At 42.5% G+C, this 24648-nt stretch overlaps 1 protein-coding gene across 2 annotated transcripts; it reads right to left on the bottom strand.

Moving 5' to 3' along the window:
• Window positions 1-3870: 3870 nt before the first annotated feature.
• On the bottom strand, window positions 3871-23985 carry khnyn (KH and NYN domain containing). 2 transcript variants are annotated; one of them, XM_064931237.1, is made up of 9 exons: window positions 23771-23985; window positions 13818-14109; window positions 13413-13547; window positions 10799-12945; window positions 9887-10017; window positions 9549-9645; window positions 9030-9137; window positions 8641-8742; window positions 3871-5503 (listed from the first exon to the last, which is right to left on the bottom strand). In XM_064931237.1, the coding sequence occupies exons 2-9, from the start codon at window positions 14082-14084 to the stop codon at window positions 5134-5136; spliced, it is 3357 nt and encodes a 1118-aa protein (XP_064787309.1). In that variant the 5' UTR covers window positions 14085-14109; window positions 23771-23985; the 3' UTR covers window positions 3871-5133. The 2 variants fall into 2 exon arrangements, with proteins under 2 accessions (XP_064787309.1, XP_064787310.1); XM_064931238.1 differs by lacking the exons at window positions 3871-5503; window positions 8641-8742; window positions 9030-9137 and having other exon boundaries at window positions 9552-9640.
• Window positions 23986-24648: the final 663 nt, after the last annotated feature.

Below are 24648 nucleotides of genomic sequence, written 5' to 3'. Positions count from 1 at the left end.
TTACAGGGAAGACATCCTCCCTCATGTGATACCCTCCCTGCAGGCTCATCCTGACATGACCCTCCAGCATGACAATGCCACCAGCCATACTGCTCGTCCTGTGCATGATTTCCTGCAAGACAGGAATGTCAGTGTTCTGCCATGGCCAGTGACGAGACCTGATCTCAATCACACTGAGCATGTCTGGGACCTGTTGGATCAGAGGGTGAGGGCTATTCCCCCCAGAAATGTACGTGAACTTGCAGGTGCCTTGGTGGAAGAGTGTGGTAACATCTCACAGCAATAACTGGCAAATCTGGTGCAGTCCATGAGGAGGAGATGCACTGCAGTACTTAATGCAGCTGGTGGCCACACCAGATACTGATTGTTACTTTTGATTTTGACCCCCCCCCCCCTTTGCTCAGGGACACATTATTCCATTTCTGTTAGTCACATGGCTGTGGAACTTGTTCAGTTTATGTCTCAGTTTTTGAATCTTGTTATGTTCATACAAATATTTACACATGTTAAGTTTGCTGAAAATAAATGCAGTTGACAGTGGGAGTTTCTTTTTTTATATAGTGTAATTGTGTTACTCTTTAAACTGTTCCTTCAATTCTTTTTTTTATCACTGGGCAAATTTCAGATCTGCTGAGCGCAGACTTGAGCATTGTGAAAATTCTGTGCAACTTCCGGCACGCGTTTACTGTGAATGTCGTGGAGAATTGTCTCAGAAATATAATACTCTTACAAGAACGTGTGAATTCAATATACACTTTAATACAAAGTAGAAAAACTGAGCCCTTCCATGGAAGGACCCTATCACAAACATAACACAGCCGAGCCCCTCAATGGAAAGAGACTAAATTCTCATATTACAGAGTTCTGCCTTTATAGGATTCTGTCTTTGCATAACGAATAGAGTCCCCTCCCTCTATATGAAAATAGCTCCCCTTGACCTTTCTCCATTATTTTCGTCTCATCTCAGAGCTCGTTCATGCCCACTAACGCTCATATCTGCTTTTGGTTAGGTTATAACAATGGTAGAACCCTTTTCACATCCCAAAAATAATGTATGCATAGCATGCTTGTTTCACGTGTTAGTCATCAGTTATCTTTCTTCCTGTATCCTGATGACCATAGTACGTCCAGCTGGCATAAATGTACGTATGGTCTTGGTTGATGTACTCTTTCATAAATAGAGTATAACCTGGGTGTCATCTTCTCTTAATGTGCATGTCCTTGCTACTTCAGTCTGGCAACTAGACCTATTTAATGCTCAGCTCTCCTTAATGGTTCGCTTCAATATGAACACTGAGGCTGTACCCTCTTTAAGTTAAGTGGTCAAGTAGGCTACTGTGGTGAATTGATCATAATGTAGGCCTACCAAAAACAATAGAGACAAAGCATCCAATAACATTTTAACATGGAAATGGCTGTTCTATCGTTCAGCCTACAGAAGCAGCAAATGTGTGGTGTTCAATGTAGACCTACATTCCATGAGACTTTTGGGGGGGAAAAACATGCAGGGCTTAAAATTAACCTGTTTATCCACTTGTCCTTCAGACAAGGTGACTGAAAATGGTGGTTGATGCAAGAAACCACTTTACAAAAGAAAATGCATTATTATTTCCATACCATTATTACAGAGAATCAAATAAATTATGCTACCCTCTGCCTATTGGCTCCTTAGGTTATTGAAGCCTATCTCAAAATACAATACTGCTCCTTTAAGACAAAAAAAAAGCTCTTTACCTGACTCACTTTTCAAAGATGTCTAGAAATACACACAATTTGTGCTCTTTTATGAAGCAATCACTCCCAAATTGCTGAATACAAATGATCTATAACTGGGCTAATAGCTCACTAACTAGCAAAGGATATGTACAAATATGCCAACGTCGCTACGGGTAGCTCTCGCTTTGACCTCAAAACAAGTACATCTACTCACGACCGCTCATGCTGTTAAAACAGCCAGGTTCAAAGTGAACGGCACAGATCCATAGATGGCAACAGTCTATTTGCATTTAGGAATACTGCAGCTCTGATTGGTTATGTGTTATGTGACTAGTTTGTGTAGAGTACGGGGCTGCGTCGTGCATGTCAATGCAATAGAATCCTACTCCGATGCATTTTGCCAAAATCTCTTGCATAGTTTATGTTTTGTTATTTTGTAGTGAAAGTGGCGAATATTGCATTGATTTGATCAAAATTCCCACAGTAAAGGGAAACGTTGATAGTGTTAACTAACTGGGAAAACTCTAGAAAGTTGAGAGGTTAAATTTTCAGTCTGAAATGTTTGATTTGAAGTTGAGCATCAGCAACTTTATATTACCATACTGTAATATTATGTTTAATAAATAAAAGCAAAGTACATTGAATTTAGCAACACTAGTCATCACATCCACAAAATACAACAGTGGCCTAAAGCATAAAAATAATTGGGCACAAACTATTTTTGCAGTATCCTTAGGCAGGGGCATAACTTGGTGGGGGGGTCCTTTCATTTTGGGAGCATCTAAAGCTAAGGCACTGCATCTCAGTGCAAGAGGTGTCACTGGTTCAAATCCAGGTTATATCACATCTGGCTGTAGTCCGGGTTTGGCTGGAGTTTGCCGTCATTGTAAACATGAATTTGTTCTTAACGGACTTGCCTAGTTAAAAAAATAAAAAAGGTCTAATAGTGATGTAGAGCTCTTTTTACTTACACACAATATAGCTGGGTCACCCGGTCCTGCCCCTAGGGGTCCACCATCCGGTTGCACCCCAAACCACTCCACTCAGCTTTAGGAAACATTCATTATAGGTTTCAGCTATGTTAGGCCAAGGCCAGAGTGACAACCAACATTACGGCAGACCCCAGGGCCAGGACTGAGCAGCCTAGCAGCTAGGGTTGACTTAAGTAGGTATCTCCCCTGACGGGGGCATGCTTTCAATACAGACTCCTTTTGGCAGTATTCCATATAAGGCATCCAGACCTTATGAAAGTTGCACAGTATACCCTTCATCTTTTAATAAATCCAATCTAGTGAAACACAACTTGACATGTCTTCCATCCATTTCGGGAGGATAACCAAAGTTCCAATGAATGGCAAAGCATTTCTTAGCCACTATAAATGCTAGGTTACACAGTTTCTTCTGACAATACTCTCCAGTATCAACATTTCCAAGCAAACAAAAACAAGGGGGAAGTGAGAATCTGTAGACATCCTGAGATAAAAGAACATAGTCATTGCCAGAATTCAGTCAGCCTTCACAAGACTACAACATAAGCAAATATGTCCCCTTTTCTGTTTTACACCTCCAGCAGAATAATTACATTTCTGAGTGCATGATATTCCGTTTCATTGGCATATAGTAAGTTCCACAGATGGTCTTAAAGTGCAGTAATTTCTGTCTGAAATGAAATGAACGTGACGGAGCATTCTAACATATCTGTATCCAGTCATCATCATCAACAGCGTCTCTAAGGCCTCCTCACATTTTTGTTTTACATGTTTTGTGTCATCGGGAAAAGCCTCTAACAACACTTGATACAGTTTGGAAATCAACTTTAAAGGCTTGTCAGACTGTCTTAGAATAGTTCTAATCTTTGAAGCGTCTTGCTTGTCCAGTGTTTGCTGCACAGAGAAAATGAAGTCATGTATCTGCAATAAATTGCCTCAGCTCCGTCACAGACTGGTCTTGCCTGGCTACCTGACCCTGATAAGACCCTTGTCACCATCTGATCCCGCTCAGATGAGGCATGACAAAGAATTACATTCGGGTACATTTATACATTATAAATATATATATATATATATATATATATATATATATATATATACCAGGAATAGAATCAATGGTTAAACAATTGAAATGACCATTATTCCCAGACCCAGACTCATCAACTCAAGATGGAACTGTATTTATTCACTGATTGTTAAAATATACTGCAAAATTCACCTGAGATCTCTAGACTAGTCTTCCATGGCTGTCTAACGCTGCAGGGACACCTGTCACCATCTGATCCTGCTAAGACATGATGAGCATAGTATTGTGTACTGACTGTGCACCATGACAGTGCAGCCTGTAGAGCTGTTTATACTGTGTCAGTGTGAAAAGTAGGAAATTAGCTAGGGAAACTGACAGATCAATAACGTTACATTGCTGTACTGACTAATAAAAACATACAATGTGCTGAAAAAACATCACAATATCTGTCATCAATCATTTGGCCGCTGATTTCATCGGTTGGTTCAAGTCTACTGTGATTTAGGCAAAAACAAGCTAGCTAGCTAACATTAGCCAACTTTTGGCTAGCTCTGCTAACTAATGGTACAATGGTACATAGTTTAATGTACTTCTGTTGAAACGGGACATAACAAAAGCTACAAAACATTTCCAAACAAACAACAGCTGTTAGATACTGCTACCTGACAGATAGCTAGAGGCTAGCTAGAGCTGAACTGGCTGTGGGAGATACTAGCGAGCTAACAAGCTGCTAGCAGTCAAGAGGTGATGAAACATTAGCTAACGTAACATGCCAGATACACTACTAGCTGCACTGAGAATATTATTATTTCTGTCAAACAGCAGTTACCTTCACAGCTAGATCAGTCAACTAAGGAGTAGCCAGTTTCTGTTCTGCTTGTTTTTACAACTCTTAGAAAAAGTGCAACACAGACAGAAGCTGCCTCTGTTCATCTCTCCTGTGCTGGTCTATATGCCAGCCTTTCAGAAGATTTGCCTTCATACATGCTGTCTGCATGCTCTGTGTTGTCTGTGCGGACCGAAATCCAGCTAGCTGAAACCAGAAATCAGCCTACCCGACAGCTGTGAGGCTTTTGCATGGTCGTAAAGCATACTGGAACCACGTTTTGTATCACACTGCAATGATAAAACCCAGTGAAAGTTGCGCCCCTGTCCATAAGATGATTATGGTTCGATTTTTGGTCCTGTTTTCAAACTTAATTCGATAGAAATAGATTAAAAAACAAAGTTTAGCCCCGTCGGTCTATGAACTGAGACTTATCAATCAAACATTGAAATAAAATACATTAATACATCTTCTTCTCTGGAACACACACACACACACACACACACACACACACACACACACACACACACACACACACACACACACACACACACACACACACAAAAACACTACTCTCAGTCTACACTCTCCTGCTCCAGTATAAAGTGTGACAGTGAATTGATGTCAGTCACTGTAGGATTACACTGCAGCACCAGAGTAACCATGCTATCCTGTCCTGGGAACACCTGGGATAGGCTCTCCCTAAGCCTGGAGGTCTCTTCTGCACTCCTCTTCACTCCCAGCCCCAGACCAAGGCCCATCCCTGGGCCACCGCGTCCAGCCCTAGCCTGCCCATTCCCCCTGGCCTGGCTGGGCTCTGGCTCCACAACGACCCCTGGTGTCCAGTCACGGAACTGAAGGACCTCTGTCTGGGCCCTTGGAGTTCGGGGAGAGTGGAAGGAGGATGCCACACCTGCAAATGTGTGACTGCCTGGGACAGGAGGCCTGAGAGAAGAGAAGAGAGAGATAGAGAGGGATGTATACCTGTTAAAGGGTGATCGTGTTTCCAGATTTGACATTGTTTTAGATGTGGTTTATAAAGAAATTCTAGCGGCCATGACTTAAACTTCTCCGGGATCGTAACGGGACAGTTGAGTTAACGTATTCTTTCCCAGGACATAGACCTATCTGATAATGCCAGAAAGCTTACATTCTTGTTAATCTAATCTAATTTACAGTAACTATTACAGTGAAAGAATACCATGCTATTGTTTGAGGAGGGTGCAGTCTTGAACATGAAAAGTTATTAATAAACAAATTGGGCACATTTAGGCAGTTTTGATACAAAACATAAATGCAATGGTTCGTTGGATCAGTATAAAACTTTGCACATAACCTTCTGCCATCTAGTGGCGAAAATATAAATTGCAACTGGGCTGGAATAATACACTAAAGCCTTCTCTTGCATTTAAAAGATGATGGTACAAAAAATACAAAAGAACGGTTGTTTTTTTCTTTGTATTATCTTTAACCTGATCTATTGTGTTATATTCTCCTACATTCCTTTCACATTTCCACAACCTTCAAAGGTGTTTCCTTTCAAATGTTACCAAGAAAATGCACATCCTTGCTTCAGGGCCTGAGTTACAGGCAGTTAGATTTGGGTATGTCATTTTAGGTGAACATTTAAACAAAAGGGGCGGATCCTTATTAATTAAAATGTGAGTTAGTTTTGGGGTGTGGTTTGATGTGGGTGTCTCTTGTGTGTATTTGCAGGTGGGAAGAGTTTGCAAAATTGTTCAGCCAATTCAGCCAGCTGGTGTGTGACCGTGGAAAAGTTGGTTTGACCTTCAAATAACACAATGTGAATGGGACAATATTTTCATGATACACATGTGTTAGTTGCCTCATTAAAATGCTTTCAATATTTGTAAATTAATTTCTCCAACTGTGACCTGTTTCAAGAAGCTCGGCGTATGTTGCACATCACTACTTCACAGGAGAGGCATTTGAATGTTTTATTTATATTTTTTTATCAAAATACATTTTCTGGCAGAAATGCCTTCTGGAACAGGTGAACTTTAAAGTGCCTTAATAACAAACTTGTATGGCATCTGCAAATACAATTGTTAAATTACGAGCCTAGTTGGTTTAGCCACGGAAGAATACAGGAATTCTCCCGCTAGCCATGATTGGCTGAGATAATGGATGGGCTGGACATGTCAAGAGAAGATTTTGGATTGGTCTGCCATGTAGCATGCTTCTGTCTATAACATGCACTGCTCAGTATGTGTGGATAATCCTTTCTACCACAGATTTTTTTGAAAGATATCATGAAGAACTGAAAAAGTGTTGCATTGCTGCCCTGAAGTTAATAGTGCCATCGGCAAAGATCAGTGGGAAAAAGTAGTGGTGGACTATAGTCTGGAGGATTATGCCATGTTGACTCATTATGCCATGTTGACTCATTATGCCATGTTGACTTAATCAGACGATGATGGAATTCCTGATTTAGGTAAAAAACATTTGAATTGAACCAGACATTGTAGACTTCTCCCATCACTGTCAACAGAAGAAACGGTGATCAATAGTGTTGTTGAAATTGAATAATTTGACCGGCTTTAGAAATCAGTGGAATGCCCGGTGGAAGCCAAGAGATGATTGCCAAATACGAAAAGAGTCAAAAAGAGAAAACAGGAGGCTGTTGTATAAAACACCTGTCTCTGGATTATATCTTCTAACTAAGGGCAACCATGGCATCCATGACAGAGGGAGAAACGTTCATTCATGTGTACAGGTAAGAGTCTAGCTACATTTTCAGATATGACATGTTTCTAATTTAGTCAGAAAGTCCTTTTCATTTAAAGCGTACTATTATCTAGCTAATGTTAGTTGGCTGTCTCGCTCGCTAACATTACGTGTATGATCTGTGTAGTAATATTTTTTTGTATCTCAGAAATCCATTTGCATTGCTAGTTATAGCCTAATGTCAGCAGGCTAACATTGAACATAATTGGTTAGCTTTAGCTAGCTGCCAGCAGATTCATGCATAGTTCATGGTAATACGAGTTGGAATTATGGTTCATTATTTAGCTCACTACATGTCTAAACAAAAGACTCCACTATGCAAGTAACCATCTCACAGTACTGTTTACACCTTCTGTATCCTGCGCATTTGACAAATAAACTCAGACAAATAAACTTTTATCTGATATAGTGTATGTTTACCATAGAGGGTAATGTGAAGAACAACATGACCTGCACCAAAATCAGATTAGGATAAAGGCCAAGGACTAGATAAAGCGTATTTTTTGCTACCACTTTCACCACTTTTAGTCTTGATCTTTGGTTGTTTACTACACAGTAAATCCTTAGAGATGGGTGGGGCTAAGGCTTAAGAGTATGTGAATGATGCTGAATGGGAGTAGACAAAGAAGAGCTCTCCAGTAGGTGTACCAAAAACATCTACAGGCCATTTTCTCAAAAGTGGTAGGGATATGGAATGTCAAACCAAATTGACCACGGGCATTACGATCAAGTCGCATGCAGCTTTGCTCCGAACTTATGATTACTTGGATGCTGCAAACTGTGGGCAGGTTTGAAATAAACCCAACCCATGGAAAACTGTTACGGTACCTTTCATTTTGTTAAGGTACCCTTCGTTCTGTTACGGTACCTTTCATTTTGTTAAGGTACCCTTCGTTCTGTTACGGTACCTTTCATTTTGTTAAGGTACCCTTCGTTCTGTTACGGTACCTTTCATTTTGTTAAGGTACCCTTCGTTCTGTTACGGTACCTTTCATTTTGTTAAGGTACCCTTCGTTCTGTTATGGTACCCTTCATTCTGTGACATACCATTTTTTCCTCTCATCTCGCAAATCTACATTTTGGTCAAGACTGACTTTATGACCAAAATGATTCTATTTACACATTGTAGTACATTTTAATACTAGAATGTTTCTGACTCATATAGATGTCAAATACACACATTTCAAAACGAGAAGTTGCTTTTTAGGAGCAGTTGCTCTTTAATATGGGAGAAATTAAGAGAGTAAGAAAGTATCATGAAGGGTGTGTGTGTGTGTGTGTGTGTGTGCATGTATGTGTGTGTATGAGTGTATGGCTCTATGTGTGTTTGTTACCTGTGCTGGGAGTGTAGGAAGTCATCTAGGTGGGGTCCTCCTCGGCCCAGCGGATCATCCGGTACCATAAAGTGATCCCCCACAAACGTGTATTGGAGGAGTCTGGGTAATGAACAGAAACTGAGGTTACGGATGGATATGAGACCAATTAGACTGGTTACATTTCAAATCAAAAGGGTGTTGGTTCATACACAAGGTTTACCTTAGTGGTCAAATCCACTAAGGCAGTGACAATGATATTGTTGCACTCTTAACGTTAGGCAAAAATCTTTCCAAAATCTATTTATGAAAATGTTTCTGATTTCTTTAGACAATTCCTAACATACTAAATTACAAATCATATTCCGTGCCCATTGTATCTTCTCCATCTCATTCTTTCTTTCTTTCACCTTTTCTTGATGATTTCGCACCATACTTGAGACTCATCCAGCAGGTCTCTGAGGTTGTCGTTTGTCACGATCACTCCATCGGTCTTCTGGGCCAGCTGCAGCATGAACCTGCAGAGAAGAGAGGGATGAAGGAAAAGAGGGATGAAGGAAAAGAGGGATGAAGGAAGAGGGATGAAGGAAGAGTGTAAAGGGGAGGTCACTTCATCCATTTAGAGAATATTAACAAGCCTTCTTACTGTAACAAACTGAAATAACGTTCATTAGTCACTTACTGCAGCTGTTTGTTGAATGTGAATGTTTTTATTTTTTTAATAAGTTGTTTATACAGTGTTTTTGGCTGTTTATAAGTAGACCTTAAAGTTAATAAGCAGTTTATAAGCAGATAATGTTTATAAGCTTTTCAAAGGTAGATATTTTCTGATAAAGTTTGTAAGCGGTTTACAAACAAGATATATATTTAGTATAAGAGCAGTTTACAAGCAGATCTATTGTAAGACAGAGGAGAGCGACTAGAACAACCTGTCGTCGTATGAGTTGATCCTCTTCCCTTGGACTTCTCTGGAGGGGGTGTAGGAGAGCAGACCCAGGTTCTGGAGCTCACTAAGGTAGTGCTGCTCTGAAAATAACACAGACACACCAACCTCTCCTTTATGAATGTAGTACACACAGTCACACACATTTACCACCATTAATCAATGACTTGGGGGGCTAAACAGGGTTGGGGGTCTATTCTAAAGAAAAATACATATACATTCTTCCTAAAGTAACTTGATTGAAAACTGAATTGATAAAACTGATGACATGAAAGAGCTAGGTGGATGTGAAGCCTGGATTTCCAGACAGACATATAGTGTTACCTTTGCCCCGGTGGTCTCTCTTCTGCCTCCACTGGGGCAGGAAAGTACTGATTCTGCGATGCCCGCGGTTCCAGAAGTGTTGCACCGCCAGGGCGATGCCTCGGCACGAAAAGAAATGGCCCAGCCCGTGACTATAGAGAAGGAGTGGGATAAAACCTAATTAAATACTGTATAATACTGATACTTTGTATAGTTAAGTATGTGCTTTGAATCATGTAAACTATAGCTAGCTGTCAGTTAGAGCATAGCATTACCACTAAAACAGCTGTGGATTCAGTACTGCAGGGTCACACAGGTATGTATGCTGCTGTTCTTTCTACACTGCTTTCAATGAAAGCGTTGACATAAATAACTACATTAATGATCAAATGAATAACCGCAACATTTTGCTTGCTATTCTTGTCTGTGGTTACATTTTCTACATATTTCTTTTATCCCTTCATCCACTTCTCTTGTTCTCACATTCCCTCGCACTCACCTCTCTTGTTCTCACATTCCCTCGCACTCACCTCTCTTGTTCTCACATTCCCTCGCACTCACCTCTCTTGTTCTCACATTCCCTCGTACTCACCTCTCTTGTTCTCACATTCCCTCGTACTCACCTCTCTTGTTCTCACATTCCCTCGTACTCACCTCTCTTGTTCTCACATTCCCTCATACTCACCTCTCTTGTTCTCACATTCCCTCATACTCACCTCTCTTGTTCTCACATTCCCTCATACTCACCTCTCTTGTTCTCACATTCCCTCGTACTCACCTCTCTTGTTCTCACATTCCCTCGTAGTCACCTCTCTTGTTCTCACATTCCCTCGTACTCACCTCTCTTGTTCTCACATTCCCTCGTACTCACCTCTCTTGTTCTCACATTCCCTCATACTCACTTCTCTTGTTCTCACATTCCCTCATACTCACCTCATCGCAACGTTGCTCCCGTCGATAATGACCATCCTGAGTCCCGGGTCTCCTGGTTGGTCGGTCAGCTTGAGGTCAAATGGAGTCTGGAGGCCTTCCATGAAGCGCTGTTGCCCTGTCACCACAGCCCCTGCTGCCATGGTCGGGAGACCTCGTCTATCAACAGCCACCGCTGTTAGGGCTGGGAGATCCCTTCCCTCTAATGCTAGGGGAAAGAGACCACGTTTCTCCTTCGCTCTGGTTGTTGAGGAGTTATTCATGGTAAGGGTGGGGGGTAAGGTGGTCTGGGTGGGAGGGTAAACGAGTTGATGGGAAAATAAGAGAGGGTAGGTGGGTTGTGGGAGTAATGTGTTGGGGTAGGTGGGTTGTGGGGATAGTGTGTTGGGGTAGGTGGGTTGTGGGGGTAGTGTGTTGGGGTAGGTGGGTTGTGGGGGTAGTGTGTTGGGGTAGGTGGGCTGAAGCAGCCCTGTGACTAAAGGGGGGCTGGCTCGATGGGGGGGGTGTGTCTGTGTGGGATTCTTCTGGTGACTGTGAATCGGGAACGGAATCTGGTTTGTCATGGTATTCCATTGAGCCAAATCTGGTTCAACCTTAACTGTACCATCGCCGATTCGGTTCGGCGCGGTCACTCCTACCTCATTGGTCTTCCTTTCACTCTTTCCTTTCACACTCTTTCTTTCTTCTCCTCTCTTCTCAGTAGCAGTGGACTGCGGTGCTGGTGCCTCCATCTCTCTACCTCTCTCCTCCTTCCTGTCTCCTGCTCTGTCCTTTCTCTGTAGCTCTGAGACAGCCTCATCCACCTCTCTTGGTTCGTCTCGTACCTGGTCCTGGGATGCAGCTTCTGTCTCTCTGGCTCCCTTCCTCTGTAGCTCCAGGAGTAGCTGGCGTGTGGACAGTTCAGGTAACATACTGTACACTTCTGTTACCTTCTCCTCTGTGTATCCACAACTGGCTGCGGCCCTCTTCACAACTCCCAGGACAAAATCCTCCTCGTTCCCCCCTTCACCTCCCTCCATGCCGCCCTCGCCCCTCTCCCTGCCTTCCTTCAGTGAATCCTCAGACAGGCTAGCGGTAGACCCTGCACTCTCTCTGCCTTTTCTCCCCTCCTCTCTACTCCCAGCCCCTTCTTCCACACCTCCCTCCAGCTCCACTCCCATCCCTCCATCTATACCGCTTCTCTTTCCTCTCACTGCTTTACCTTCCCTCTCCTCTACCTCTGTGTGCTCCATCTCCACTGGGCGGTTCATGGCCAGACCGGTCCGGTCATGTTCTTGCTGGACCAGGTCCAGAATCTGGGAGACTTCTCTAGGGCCGGTCCGGGCCAGGACCCTCATTACCACATCTTCTGCATAGCCCATAGCCGTGAAGAACTTCAGCAAGAGCCCAAACTCCTCCCTACTCCCTACTGACAACATCTCCCCCTCTCCTTCCTCCCCCTGTTCTTCATCCTCTACCTCCTGTCGGGAACATCCTTGCCCCTCCTCCTTGGTTTGAAGGAAAGAGTGGAAGATGGGAAGTCGAGGTGCTGCGTCTTTCTCTATCGCTCTCTGTGACCAATCTTTGCCCATCTCTCTTTCTTGTACATGTAAGCTAGTGAACGTCTTTTGTTGAGAAAGCTGCCCAATATTCCGTAGACCAGAGTCTTGGTTGTGGGTGGAATTTACAGGAGGATTTCTCCTTGATGTGGAAATCCCCAGCATTCCCTCTATGTCCCTAGCCTCTCCAGCTCTGGTCCCTACTCTGGTATCCATAAGTTTCAGTATGTCCAAGCCTGACTGGTTGTCCCATCGTCTCTGGCTATCAGTGTCCATTAGACCCACTCTGTCTCTAGACCCCCCAAGACTGAGGTTCGAGCCCCCAGGACCGGGGTTGGATCCAAGCCCAGACTCCCTCACCAGATCCAGTAGAGTCTCCTTCACCACCCCTGGTAGCACCAGCAGATCCAGAGTGTGCCTGTCCTCCCATCTCTCCACCAGGGATTTGAAGGCCCGACGGGAATCCAGGGTCTCGCCTGATCCTCTGTCGCCAGGCTCGGTTCTTCGTCCCTGGGTGACCTCGTAGTTCTTCACCAGGTCTGTGATGAGGGAATAGGCCCTGACCACTGGTTCTGCCAGTCCTGAGATGAGTAGGAAGCCTGGGGAACCCACCTGGAGGAAAGGAAATGGGAAGAAATTGAGATAATCTTAGCTTTAGCCTTATTCCTGCCATCTCTCTAAAGAGACTTAGGGGCTCCCGAGTTGCGCAGAGGTCTAAGGCACTGCATCTCAGTGCTTGAGGCGCCAATACAGACCCTGGTTAGATTCCAGGCTGTTTCATAACCGGCCGTGATTGGGAGTCCCATAGGGAGGTGCACAATTGGCCCAGCATTGTCCTGGTTAAGGTTTGGTCGGGGTAGGCCGTCTTTGTAAATAAGAATTGGTTCTTAACTGACTTGCCTAGCTAAATAAAAATAAAAATAAAGACTCAAACCCACAACCTCCATCTCCTCTAATGTGCATTTCCTACCTTTACATCATCCATCGGATCAACTTTGTGTGTGTGTTCCTGCGTGCCTATGTGTGTGTGTGTGTGTGCAGCCTGTATGAGTGTGTGTTGACTATTTGTCTATTCTTACCAGTATGTAAGCAGAGGTGTTTCTGATCAGGCACTCCATGAACAGCCCTCGGGCTCCACAGAACACACAGTGAAGGACACCTGGATATGGAACCTCCTGCTGGGCCTCCTGGTTCACAACTCCCTTCACAAACAACTAGAGGAGAGAGAATGAGAGAGAGGAGGAAGTGGGGAGAGAGAGAAAGATTTAATACCATATTACGTTACAACATAGAGTAAGTTTTGGAGTTCTCCCTTGTCAGATGACGTGATCAGAAAAACCGCATGGCCCAAGTTGAGACACATATAGGAAATTACCACCTTGCATTAATGCAAAACACATAAGGTTAACCTCAACCTCAAAACAAGTTAACATAACATTAAAAACATGGAGATAAAAACAACAACAATAAGCTCCATTTCTTACTTTGGCAGCCACCGCGTCCTTCCTCACTCCTTTTAGTTTGAGCCAGATCTGTCCATCATGGGGTAACACAGCATCCTCCTCTCTACCGATCGTAAAGGACACCCCAAATATCCTCTCCACTGAGGGATGGAAGGACCACAGGGCACCGCGTAGCACTCCGGAACACGCAAATTCATCCTCCACCTGCTCCTCTCCTCTTCCATTATCACTCCATCTTTCTCTCACTCTTACAGACATTGGAGAGAGATGGCTTAGGGCAGACGCCATGGGACTGGGTAGATGTCAAAACTCACTGAGATGGTGGGAGACAGAGAAAGAAAGAGAGGGGGAGGGAGAGAGAGAATGAGAGACAATACACATGGAATTTTTGACATGCAAATAAAGCATTTTGATACTGAATTTGAAAATTGAGAGACAAGAAACAGAGAGAGTGAACCATGTCTGTTTATTTAATATCAAATATGAATAACTTAATATATTTATTATTATTATTTTCTAGATTATGTGTGTAATTAGAAACACAAGCATTTCGCTGTGAAAATATCTACAAATCTGTGTACAAGAACAATAAAATTTGATTTGCCCATGTCAGCCAATGACAACCATATCAGCATAGATCTATAGGTCAACGAGATGAGATTTGGAAGGATGGCCTCGCAAGACTCATCTAGGTAATTAAGCAGTATTCATAACCAAAGTGAGACTTTATTATTTACCACATACGACTGGGAAAACCCCACTTGAACGCCCCTCCAACTGGTAATTACCAGTGACGTTCCGTTATTCAGGGTAGGTGGCCCCACCTGTTTAGCTAAAAAAATAATATATATATATATATTTACATATATGCACAATATATCGGGGAACATATCGGAATCGGCTGATATTAGCTAACAATGCCAACATCGGCACCAACCCGATGTCTAATTTAACGCCGATGTGTAAAACCGATGTCAAAGTTGACGTGCATACCTATATAACATAGGTACATGAAGTAATGACGCCACGTAAAATGTTTCTCTGCACGTAGAACACAGCATTCCTAACCTAGCCCACAATGTCTGCTGTGTGGCTCGAGCAGTCAACTTGTCGAGCAGTCATTTGAAAGAGTAAGAAAATTCAAAGATGAAATCCATTAACAACAAGATAAGGAAATTCATTGCCCTTGACAATCAACCGTTCTCTGTCGTGGGTAATGTTGGCTTTCGCAGACTGGTCGAGCACCAAGTGCGCTATTTTTCAGATGTTGCCCTACCGGAGTTACACAGTAATAGTGTCACTGCTATTAGCTTCACGACTGACATTTGGACCAGCGATATCAGCCCCATGAGCATGCTGAGTCCGACAGCACAGCGGGTCGTTGAGGATTTCGTACTGAGGAAAGTCATATTGTATGCTCATGAATGTGCTGGTTGTCATATCACTGCTGCCATTTCAATCGCAGTTGAGAACATGTTTGAAACTTGGAAACATGAACACACTAGTTGACAAACAACTGACTTGAGAAATAAGCTCATCAACTGTGCCTGCAGCAGATGTGATACCCTCTGTCATGGCATTGAACAGCCTGCTCAACAAAACTGCTGACACAGGCTGTGAACAAGCGATTTGGTGGCATTCTTTCTTTACTGTGTCGCCACCATGCTCGATGCTATGTACAAGGACTGCTACTTTGATAAAGACAAAGTTAAAGTGAAATGTTACATACACAGCTGGACAAGATGGAAATGGACACAGTGAAAGTGGGCACCGAGGAAGAGGCCACGGACAGACAGACAGACAGCTGAAACTTAACTGCTTGACATGTATGATGAAATCCTGGTTGAGAATGAAACGACTGAACAAATGAACAATAAAATAGCACAGCAAGTAAGTGAAAGAAATAGGTTTTGATTATGTTTTACTGGCAATGGGGACATATATAAATGCCAACAAAATAACCTTTTGGTCAGTGTGGTGTGTGTGAACCTTTATTTAACTAGGCAAGTCAGTTAAGAACAAATTATTACTTACAATGATGACCTACCCCGTCCAACACTGGAACAATTGTGAGCTGCCCTATGGGACTCCCAATGACGGCCGGATGTGATAAAGTCTGGATTTGAACCAGGGACTGTAGTGACACCTTTTGCACTGAGATGCAGTGCCTTAGACCGCTGCGTCCATGTGTGTGTGTGTTAACTATTTAACCAGAATGCTTAAAAGGCCGCTAAAATTGTTTATATATTGGTTATCGCTATCGGTATCGTTTTTTTGGCAAGGAAAATATCACATATCAGTATCGGCCAAAAACATCATATCGGTGCATCACTAATATATATATATATACAGTAACAGTCGAAAGTTTAGACACACCTACTCATTCCAGAGTTTCTTTATTTTTTGTATTTTCTACATTGTAGAATTATAGTGAAGACACCAAAACTACGAAATAACGCATGTAGTAAGCAAAAAAAGGGTTAAACAAATCAAAATATATTTTATATTTGAGAATCTTCAAAGTAGCCACCCTTTACCTTGATGACAGCTTTGCACACTCTTGGCATTTTCTCAACCAGCTTCATGAGGTAGTCACCTGAAATGCATTTCAATTAACAGGTCTGCCTTGTTAAAAGTTAATTTGTGGAATTTCTTCTCTTAATGCGTTTGAGCATCAGTTGTGTTGTAACAAGGTAGGGGTGGTATACCGAAGAAAGCCCCTATTTGGTAAAAGACCAAGTCCATATTATGGCAAGAACAGCTCAAATAAGCAGAGAAACTACAGTCCATGATTACTTTAAGACAGTCAATTTCGAAAACTTCAAGAACTTGGAAAGTTTCTTCAAGTGCAGTTGCAAAAGTTTAAAAAAAGTTTAGAGTTTAAGTAAGAGGCATATCTCAACATCAACTGTTCAGAGAATACTGCGTGAATCAGGCCTTCATGGTCGAACTGCTGCAAAGTAATCACTATTAAAGGACACCAATAAGAATAAGAGACTTTCTTGGGCCAAGAAACACGAGCAATGGACATTAGACCGGTGGAAATCTGTCCTTTGGTCTGAGTAGTCCAAATTTGATATTTTTTGGTTCCAACCACCGTGTCTTTGTGAGACGCAGAATAGGTGAATGGCTGATTGCCGCATGTGTGGTTCCCACCATGAAGCATGGAGGAGGAGGTGTGATGGTTCTTTGCTGGTGACACTGTCAGTGATTTATTTTTAATTCAAGGCACACTTAGGCAGCATGGGTACTACAGCATACGCCATCCCATCTGGTTTGTGCTTAGTGGGGCTATCATTTGTTTTTCAACAGGACAATGACCCAACACACCTCCAGGCTGTGTAAGGGCAAATTTACCAAGAAGGAGAGTGCTGCATCAGAGAGTGGAGTGCTGCATGGAGTGCTGCATCAGATGACCTGGCCTCCACAATCACCCAACCTCAACCAAATTCAGATGGTTTGAAATTAGTTGGACAGCAGAGTGAAGGAAAAGCAGGCAACAAGTGCTCAGCATATGTAGGAACTCCTTCAAGACGGTTGGAAAAGCATTCCAGGTGAAACTAGTTGAGAGAATGCCAAGAGTGTGCAAAGCTGTCATCAAGGCAAAGGGTTGAAGAATCTAAAATTTGAAGAATCTAAAATCTGAAATTTATTTGATTTATTTAACACTTTTTTTGTGTGCCTATTTTGCATGTTATTTTCACATTAATACATGTCACATATCACTTTGCAAACAGGTTAATAAAGCTGCATACAAACATGGTCTCTTTTTCGCTTTCTTGTGTAAGGCAGCTCCAAAATGTAGGTGTTTCAGCCAAGCTCAGCGATTTCTGTGGTGGTGGGGCAGCCAGCGGAATATACAAAGCGTAGAGGTTTGTAATGTTCTCTAGTTGCGCCATGATTGGCTCAGTGTTCTGTCACTCATGGGGGACATTACATCACCATAAAATCTATGAGGAGAGCTTGAAAATTCAAGCCCCTTGGGTGCTGCCATAGAGTTACATTAGATGTGCCCATCCAAGAAGGCTCAAGGTCATTGGCCACAGGTAAACTAATGTCAAATCATGATTGAACTGATCATGTCAACATCATACTTTCAAAATCTTAGTTAGCAAGCTAGCAGTCATCATCATGAATCAAGTCGACAATCTACCGGCAAACCCTTTTCAATCTTTGACATATGAAGATAAATTATGATGAGATATTATAGATAAAACACATCGTTGCTCATCGTGCCATTGGAAATAAACATTACACAAGTTGGAAATCGCAAATTCAACAATGAGCGGTTTGGAAGGAATCAGTGGCTAACTGCCAAAGAAATCACGAGCCTGCTATTCAGTGGAGTTGGTGTGTGGTCCGTGTCTGGGTTTAACCTGTTGAAACTCTGGGGGCGCTATATCATTTTTGGATAAAAAGACGTGCCCGTTTTAAGCGCAATTTTATTTTATCATTTTATCACAAAAAGATGCTCGACTATGCATATAATTGATAGCTTTGGAAAGAAAACACTGACGTTTCCAGAACTGCAAAGATATTCTCTGTGCGTGCCCTAGAACGTGAGCTACAGGCAAAACCAAGATGAAACGGCATCCAGGAAATCAGCAGGATTTTTGAGGCTCCGTTTTCCATTGTCTCCTTATATGGCTGTGAATGCGAGAGGAATGAGCCTGCCCTTTCTGTCATTTCCCCAAGGTGTCTGCAGCATTGTGACGTATTTGTAGGCATATCATTGGAAGATTGACCATAAGAGACCACATTTACCAGGTGTCCGCCCGGTGTCCTGCGCCGAAATTGGTGCGCAAACCTCAGCTGCAAGTATTTTTCCATGGAATTCAGAGAAGAAAGCAGAAACCACGAACGATATATCAATGAAGAGATATGTGAAAAAACACCTTGAGGATTGATTCCAAACAACGTTTGCCATGTTTCGGTCGATATTATGGAGTTAATTCGGAAAAAGTTTGACGTTGTTGGTGACTGAATTTTCGGTTCGTTTCGGTAGCCAAATGTGATGTACAAAACGGAGCGATTTCTCCTACACAAAGATTCTTTCAGGAAAAACTGAACATTTGCTATGTAACTGAGAGTCTCCTCATTGAAAACATCCGAAGCTCTTCAAAGGTAAATGATTTTATTTATTTGGTTACCTGGTTTCTGTGTAAATGTTGCGTGCTAAATGCTACTCAAAATGCTAGATAGATCTTTTGTCCCACCCCACACACATGCGGAGACCTCACCTACGTTAATTGATGGCTCCAGAAACAAAACCTCACTCATCATCACGCAACACATAGGTTTACCTCCACTGTACTCACATCCTACCATACCCTTGTCTGTAAATTATGCCTTGAATCTATTCTACTAATCTAATCTATTCTATTCTATTCTCCTTTTATTCTCTGTCCCCAACACACTACACAACCAGTTCTTATAGCCTTTAGCCCTACCCTTATCCTACTCCTCCTCTGTTCATCTGGTGATGTAGAGGTTAACCCAGGCCCTGTAGCCCCCAGTTCCACTCCTATTCCCCAGGCGCTATCATTTGTTGACTTTCGCAACCGTAAATGCCTTGGTTTCATGCATGTTAACATCAGAAGCCTCCTCCATAAGTTTGTTTTATTCACTGCTTTAGCACACTCCACTAACCCTGATGTACTAGCTGTGTTTGAATCCTGGCGTAGGAAGGCCACCAACAATTCGGAAATTTCCATCCCAACAACATTTCCCACCAAGATAGAACTGCCAAAGGGGGTGGAGTTGCAATCTACAGCAGAGACAGCCTGCAGAGTTCTGTCATGCTATCCAGGTCTGTGCACAAACAGTTCGAGCTTCTACTTTTAAAAATCCACCTTTCCAGAAATAGGTTTCTCACTGTTGCCGCTTGTTACAGACCACCCTCAGCCCCCAGCTGTTCCCTGGACACCATATGTGAATTAATTGCCCCCCATTTAACTTCAGAGTTTGTACTGTTAGGTGACCTAAACTGGTATATGCTTAACACCCCGGCCATCTTACAATCTAAACTAGATGCCCTCAATCTCACACAAATTATGATGGAACCTACCAGGTACAACCCCAAATCCGTAAACACGAGTACCTTCATAGATATCATCCTGACCAACCTGCCCTCTAAATACACCTCTGCTGTCTTCAACCGGGATCTCAGCAATCACTGCCTCATTGCCTGCGTCTGTAATGGGTCCACGGTCAAACGACCACCCCTCATCTCTGTCAAACGCTCCCTAAAACACTTCAGCGAGCAGGCATTTCTAATCGACCTGGTCCGGGTATCCTGGAAGGATATTGACCTCATTCCGTCAGTAGAGGATGCCTGGTTATTCTTTAAAAGTGCTTTCCTCACCATCTTAAATTAGCATGCTCCAATCAAAAAATGTAGAACCAGGAACCAGGAGGACCGAACACATCCCCATTCTCATTGACGGGGCTGTAGTGGAGCAGGTTGAGAGCTTCAAGATCCTCGGTGTCCACATCAACAACAAACTAGAATGGTCCAAACACACCAAGACAGTTGGCATGGGTCCTGTGATCCTCAAAAGGTTCTACAGCTGCAACATCGAGAGCATCCTGCCTGGTTGCATCACTGCCTGGTATGGCAATTGCTAGGTAGTGTAAAAGAGGGTTGGCGGGTGGTGGGACAGAATGCAGATAGCCCGGTTAGCCAATGTGCGGGAGCACTGGTTGGTCGGCCCATTTGAGGTAGTATGTACATGAATGTATAGTTAAAGTGACTATGCATATATGATAAACAGAGAGTAGCAGCAGCGTAAAAAGAGGGGTTAGGGGGGGCACACAATGCAAATAGTCCGGGTAGCCATTTGATTACCTTTTCATGAGTCTTATGGCTTAAGGGTAGAAGCTGTTGAGGAGCCTTTTAGTCCATCTGCGGATCTGTTGGGGCGTTATGTGAATTTGAGTGGGTCTATGGTGTCCTGGAGGATGCTGGTGTGAGCCATGACCAGCCTTTCAAAGCACTTCATGGCTGCAGAAGTGAGTGCTACGGGGCGGTAATCATATAGGCAGTTTACCTTCGCATTCCTGGGCACAGGGACCATGGTGGTCTGCTTGAAACATGTAGGTATTACAGACTTGGTCATGGAGAGGTTGACAATGTCAGTGAAGACACTTGACAATTGTTCCGCGCGAGTGCACGCCCTGGTAATCCGTCTGGCCCAGCGGCTTTATGAATGTTGACCTGTTTAAAGGTTTTGTTCACATCGGCTACCGAGAGCGTTATCACACGGTCTTCCAGAACAGCTGGTGCCCTTGTGCATGCTTCAGTATTGCTGGCCTTGAAGCGGGCATAAAAGACATTTAGCTCATCTGGTAGGCTTGCGTCACAGGGCAGCTCGCGTCTGGGTTTCCCTTCATAGTCCATAATAGTTTTCATGCCCTGCCACATCTGACGAGCATCAGAGCCGGTGTAGTAGGATTCAGTCGTTATCCTGCATTTACACTATGCTTGTTTGATGGTTCGTCTGAGGGCTTAGCGGTATTTCTTATAAGCGTCCGGATTTGTCTCCCGCTCCTCGAAAGCGGCAGCTGTAGCCTTTAGCTCGATGCGGATGTTGCCTGTAATCGATGGCTTCTGGATGGAATATGTACATACAGTCACAGTGGGGACGTCGTCGTCAATGCACTTAGTGATGTAGCCGATGACTGAGGCGGTGTACTCCTAAATGCTATTGGATGAATCCCGGAACATATTCCATATCCCGGAACAAATTCCATATTCCAGTCTGTGCTAGCAAAACAGTCCTGTAGTGCAGCATCCGCGTCATCTGACCACTTCCGTATTGAGTGAGTCACTGCTTTACTCCCTGCTTTAGTTTTTGCTTATAAGCAGGAATCAGGAGGATAGCATTATGGTCAGATTTGCCAAATGGAGGGCCGGGCAAAGCTTTGTATGCATCTCTGTGTGTGGAGTAAAGGTGGTCTAGGATTTTTTTCCGCTCTGGTTGCACATGTGACATGCCGTTAAAATTTGGTAAAACTGATTTAAGATTGCCTGCATTAAAGTCTCCAGCCAATAGGAGCGCTGCTTCTAGGTGAGCATTTTCTTCTTCTCTACCAGATGTTACGTCTCTGTTCTGCCGGTGCATGAAAAATCCCGCCAGCTCTATATTATCCGTATCTTCATTCAGCCACGTCTCGGCGAAACATAAGATATTACAGTTTTTAATGTCCCGTTGGTAAGATCATCTTAATCGTAGGTCGTCAATTTTATTTTCCAATGTTTGCACATTAACAAGAAGAACGGATGGTAGTGGGAGTTTACCCGCTCGCCTACGGATTCTCAGAAGGCTGCCTGATCTGCGGCTCCTTTTCCTGCGTCTTTTCTTCAAGCAAATGACGGGGATCAGTGTCTTTTCCAGTGAAAGCAGTATATCCTTTTCGTCGGACTCATTAAAGGAAAAAGTTTACTTTAGTCTGCAGTGAATAATCGCGGTTCTGATGTCCAGAAGTTATTTTCGGTCATAAGAGACGGTAGCAGCAACATTATGTATAAAATAAGTTTAAAAAGAATTTACACAAAACGCAAAAAAATACTAACAGAATAGCACAATTGGTTGGGAGAATGTAAAACGTCAACCATGTTCTTCAGAGCCATCTATAACTCTAAGTGTAATACAAAGTGTATGTTGTGTAGTAAGCTGTTAGTAGCCCATGTGCCTCACCCTAATAATTTGGTCAATTTTTGTTTGCCCCACAAAGATTTACATGCTAACATCGCCACTGGTAATTACAAGTGGGAAAGTCGTCTATCATTTCTGAGCTCCTGGAAACAGGAGGATAGAATTATGGTCATATTTGCCAAATGGAGGGAGGGGGAGAGCTTTGTATGCATCTCTGTGTGTGGAGAAAAGGTGGTCTAGGATTTTTTTTCCCTCTGGTTGCACATGTGACATGCTGGTAAAAATTTGGTAAAACTGATTTAAGTTTGCCTGCATTAAAGTCCCCTGCATTAATCACAAGTGGGAAAGTCGTTTATCATACCTGAGCTCCTGTTGGTTTCACATTCATGAGAACAATGGGCATGATTGTGTGCGACATGATTGTCCAACATGATTGTGTTCAAGTGCTTTTGAAGTCGGAACAATTCATCAACCAATAAGATTTTATTTTATTTATTTACGTTGCTAATAATACACTTTGCTAGCTTGCTTAACATTAACAATATGGTCTAGCTAAATTATCCATATTGATTATCAAAAACGAATTTGTTGTCATTATTTGGTTGTAAAGGTCAAAGGTCTGTGGTGATTTTTTTTTTTTTACCTTTATTTTAATAGGCAAGTCAGTTTCAGAACAAATTCTTATTTTCAATGACCGGCCTAGGAACAGTGGGTTAACCGCCTGTTCAGGGGCAGAACGACAGATTTGTACCTTGTCTGCTCGGGGATTCGAACTTGCAACCTTTTGGTTACTAGTCCAACACTCTTACCACTAGGCTACCCTACGTCACAACTCGGGCAAAACAATTTTGTTTCCCACATGTAACTCTGACTTGGAGGATCTTTGACTTGAAACTTTTTTGAAGTCACTTACTAATGAAATTACCTCGATAACAGCATTTCGGCAGTTAAATACAACAACAAAACATTATTTATAAACAGCAATCTATTAACAGTTTATGAAAACTATAATTTGTTTACATCCATGAAAATGTACATTTAGTTTATCTTTGACCCAGCTTGTTGTTGGCCATTAGCCAATCGCCGTTTCTCAACGAGTTTAAACCACGTGAATGCATCCAATTGTTATTTACACCTTAAATAATAGGGCCTACCACCACTTGGTTATGAACACAGAATTATAACAGGTACTAACACACTCTCTAAACACAGCATCGTCCACAACAACAGCTATAATAGTTTAATTAATTTACAAAGTTAATTGTAGGCTATATTTAAATAATATTATGAACAAACTCAACAAAATAATTCTCTAACCTCATTCATCCTTTTCCCGAAGTTGCTTCTCTCAGTTTCGATTTCTAGTATTTGAATAACTTGGTTTCGCCTTCTGCAATCATAGAACAATGCAGTCCAAAGTTCACAAGTACCGTGACGTGAGAAAAGGGCGACAGCAAAGGTTGGTAATATTATACAGGAAAGTTTGTGAATTGAGCGACAGAGTTAGGCTACTGTAGAAAGTACTGTCTGAAGTTATGTGGGCTTTAAAACAGACACGATACAGACACAACAACATAAAGGCTGGAGTATCTGCGACATACGTAATCATGTAGGCAGATTAACACGCACGATTTAAATAGATTATTATCGGTAATATCACCGACAGTTGCCTTTTAATACTTTATTAAATATCTTTGGTGCTTTCGAATAATGTGTTATAGACCTACATAAATATCAGATTCGAAGTGACTGAACACACTTGTACATAACAACAACATGCTATCGTAAAATCCCTAGCTCTGTGAAAGAACATAAATGCGCAGATACACCAGGCTGTACGATAAAAAGAAACAAGAATTAACGGTCGTCACTAGTTACCACATCCACAAAGTCACAGACCCTGCCTATTTCTACAATTGATCTCCTTACATTTTTACTTAAAAAACCTTACCTTTACTCTAACTGTAACCACACTGCTAACCGAATGCCCAACCATAACGTCAAATTAAGACCAAAAAGCAGATTTTAGTTTTCATTGATTTTTACGATATCGTCCATTTTCACTTTGTAGCTGTGCTATCTAGCGGAAACCAAAATAAACCGAGCGATCAGGGAAATTCCATTTACGTCACGTGCAACATAAAAACTTCCCTTTCTATTGATAGGTGGTACAGCTGTAAACTAAAATTAACATC

The sequence above is a fragment of the Oncorhynchus masou genome, chromosome 23 (assembly GCF_036934945.1).
Source record: "Oncorhynchus masou masou isolate Uvic2021 chromosome 23, UVic_Omas_1.1, whole genome shotgun sequence".
NCBI classification, from domain to species: Eukaryota; Metazoa; Chordata; class Actinopteri; order Salmoniformes; family Salmonidae; genus Oncorhynchus; species Oncorhynchus masou.
Note: the sequence above shows the minus strand (reverse complement) of the source record. Positions and strands in the feature narration are given on the sequence as shown.

Bases quoted from the DNA above. Each gene is read 5' to 3' on its own strand.
- khnyn (XM_064931237.1), bottom strand. From the start codon at position 14,084: ATGGCGTCTGCCCTAAGCCATCTCTCTCCAATGTCTGTAAGAGTGAGA. The intron at 13,548-13,817 runs GTAAGAAATGGA...TCTCTCCTCTAG, and splicing joins AGGACGCGGTGGCTGCCAAA to TTGTTTGTGAAGGGAGTTGT. The intron at 9,138-9,548 runs GTTGTTCTAGTC...TCTTCTCTGCAG, and splicing joins ATCAACTCATACGACGACAG to GTTCATGCTGCAGCTGGCCC.